At 34.8% G+C, this 3,352-nt stretch overlaps 1 protein-coding gene across 1 annotated transcript in view; it reads left to right on the forward strand.

Moving 5' to 3' along the window:
* LOC106458433 (alpha-scruin-like) overlaps positions 1-3,352 on the forward strand; it is a 154,415-nt gene that overhangs the window by 149,559 nt on the left and 1,504 nt on the right. Inside the window, exon 17 of the mRNA XM_022384648.1 lies at positions 2,782-3,002. Within this exon, the coding sequence (XP_022240356.1) occupies positions 2,782-3,002 (221 nt within the window). The remainder of the gene's footprint in view (positions 1-2,781; positions 3,003-3,352) is intronic.

Here is a 3,352-nt window from a genome sequence, read left to right on the forward strand (position 1 = left end):
ATTGAAGTTGAGCTCGTTCGTTGTTATTGCGTTTGTTTTAGCGCGATTGTTGAAATTAAGTGTATCATAAAGTTATATTCGGAAAGAATAAACCAGTTTTATTAAGTAAGGACTTGTGTCGCTAAAGTTTCGTCGGAATGAAGTTACGGAAAATCAATTAACAAACGGAGACGTAACAATATGTTTACCAGTAAAGTAAGCTGGAGAAATCTTGTACTGATAGTCTGAGCTGTCTTGGTGGTAGCCCTGCTAACGTGATCAGGTAGGTAGGTAGTAGACGAAAAAGTTGCTGTTTTAGAAATTTTAGCACCTTTTTAACATATTATTAGTATATATGCACATAATATATCGTAACAAATACTTTGAATGGTCGATTTTTTGCTTGGGAATTCGATGAGGTTTAGGTGCTAGTCTCGCTGACATGATCAGGTACATAGGTAGTAGACGAAAAAAGTTGCTGTTTTAGAAATTTTTTAATTGTTATACTGGAAATGTTAGCGACCTTTTTAACATATTATTAGTATATATGCACATAATATATCACAACCAATACTTTGAATGGTTGGTTTTTCACTTAGGAATTTGATAGGGTGGTTTTTCGACAATTGAATTATTTGGAATTTTTGTCAATCCCTACCATTAAGTACTACTATACTTAAAATAATGTAGCATTAAAAATATAATAGGCCTAATAATAATATCTTATGACAAGCAAAATTGATTGTAATGATGCTTCATTAGCTTTTTAAAGGTGTTCACAACAGTACAGTGTTTTACTTATTTCGTGTTATTAGTTACAGCAAGGAATGAAGTGTAAATTAGGATATGGTCAGTAACCAAGGCTTTTTCTGCAGGTGGCAATCTTTTTTTGATAGCATATCACTGTCTATTAGAATAAAAGTAATAATTTATAAAAAAAAAGGTACTTCCTGTATTAACATATGCAACAAAAACAGAGTATGGCAAGAATATGAGAGAGAGAAAACTGGTAATAATTGAAAACAACTGTATCAAGAAAATTTCTGGCCTAGCCTATGATAATGAGATTGCACACTAGAAAAAAATATATAGATAAGCGCATCAACTAACATAGGTGCCTTTGTGATAGATGTCTTCAGAGCAGCACATGTACTGAACTGGTCAAACCATATATGCAGGAGAGAAGTATATGAACTGATTACAGAAGATAGAAGGTGAAGAGGAAAGCTGCACACAAGACAGAGAAAGTAATCTATTTTTATCTTCTCCTTTGGAGAAGATAAGAGATAATGCAGGGAGAGGACAATAGGTGCAGTGTTCAAAGGTTTGAATAGGTTTATCATACCAGAAAAGTGAGTGGGCTCCTGTGCAGACACAGGGAGAGGACACCTGACTAAACTGTTTACATTTGTAGCTCATATCTTCTTCCCTGTCCCCTCCCATGACTCAGGATATTTCTTTATTTGCATCATTGGCGCAGCTGAAGCAATAGATTCAGTCTATCACTGTTGCACATATCATGACTTATTTATGAATGCAACTTAATTTTCATGGGCATCCACACTTATAATTATTTTATTGCATCTGGTAGATAGCTTACTCTTCTTCCAGGTCAAAATGCTGATGCAACTACACAACAATGGCTTTCCAACTGTAGAGCTGGTTAGTTTCTAGCTGCTCATTAGCATCTAATACCAAACCACTTAAAATAAACAACAGATGCTGTGTTATTTGATCCTGAGTGCAAGATTTCTAAGCAACTACCTGATAAAACTATTTAAGGAAGGGGAATCTAAATCATCCTTTGCTGAACTCCTGTAGGATAGAGGCTAAATTTGGTTCACCTCATTACTTCATGCTAGTCGGTACCAGATTAATGCATTGGCCACCCAACTTAAAAAATTATGATTTGTAAAACTAGGAAAATAGAGGCAAGTGTGAGTTATTATTATTATTAATAGCAACTATGTCCCAGCAGGCCAGTATGGTTGGGCTGGAAGACAATGGTCACCCATTACTGCTTGTTTCTCTCTCTCTTTTTTTACTATGTGGTCTATTCAGTAAGGGCTTCAGGAGTACCGGAAGCAGATCAACATGATTAACTGTACAGATTGTCCTAGGAAGTCTTGGCATTACCACAATTGGTTCCTCATTTTGGATGTTAGTTTTACTAAACTGAAAGAAAACAACTAACATTATCAGTGGTCATGGATGGACCAGGTTACAGCTTGCTTGTCTTGGTGAGAAGAGCATGTTCACCCATCACTGCTTGTTTCTCTCTTTCTTTTTTACTATGTGGTATATTCAGTAAGGGCTTCAGGAGTACCGGAAGCAGATCAACATGATTAACTGTACAGATTGTCCTAGGAAGTCTCGGCATAACCACAATTGGTTCCTCATTTTGGATGTTAGTTTTACTAAACTGAAAGAAAACAACTAACATTATCAGTGGTTATGGATGGACCAGGTTGCAGCTTGCTTGTCTTGGTGAGTGAGAAGAGCATAAAGCTCTGGAACAATTCCCAAAGTGCTGGTGAACTCTCTGATCTCACCCTCAGATCAATTCAGCTCTCTTTCCCTTTGCGACAGAATTTGCCTAATCACAGATATATTTCTTAAGTGATGATTTAATGGGTGCATAATATAGAAATTACCTGGGACATAAAAGTCACCAATTGACTACCACTTTTGTTAAGTAAATAAATATAAAGCAAAATGTTTTTTTATAATATGTCTTCATATTAATAAATACTTTTTCTGTACCTTTTACAAATTACATCAAATTTTACAACACATGTTTAGGTGGTACCAATGTAAACCTCTTCGTTTTCCCCGGGCTTTTTGTTCTGCAGTAGTTGCAAAGAAAGAGCTCTGGTTATGTAATGGTGCTGCAGCTTCTAGTGATGAAAAGAACTATCTTGTTAGTACATCTGCCATTGATATTTTTGATGTCAACAGCCAAGATTGGGAACTAAAGATGTGTATGTCATTTCCTCGTCATTCAGCTGCAACAGTTATAGTTGGTATGTTTAGTCTTTTTTATGTAAGTGCTTTAAACTTTGAAATTATCACTATATACAAAATAATGTAAACTTTAGTAAATGAATATAGAAGATGCTATTCTGTTGTTGTCACTAATGTTTTGATCTTAACTGGAATTGTATTATATATACATATTCATGTCTCAAATCTTAAAAAAATAGCAATTTTGTAAGAGTTTTCAACTATACACCTGGAAAAAAGTTAAGCACCCCCAAATATTTTTCAGGATTGCTTATTGAAAATAAGGTTTAATTTTCATGATGTTGGGCAATGTTCATAATTTCAAACATAATTAAAAGGATGTGAGCGTTCAGGTGTGACATTTAAATCA

This window comes from Limulus polyphemus, unplaced genomic scaffold (assembly GCF_000517525.1).
Source record: "Limulus polyphemus unplaced genomic scaffold, Limulus_polyphemus-2.1.2 Scaffold463, whole genome shotgun sequence".
Classification (NCBI taxonomy): domain Eukaryota; kingdom Metazoa; phylum Arthropoda; class Merostomata; order Xiphosura; family Limulidae; genus Limulus; species Limulus polyphemus.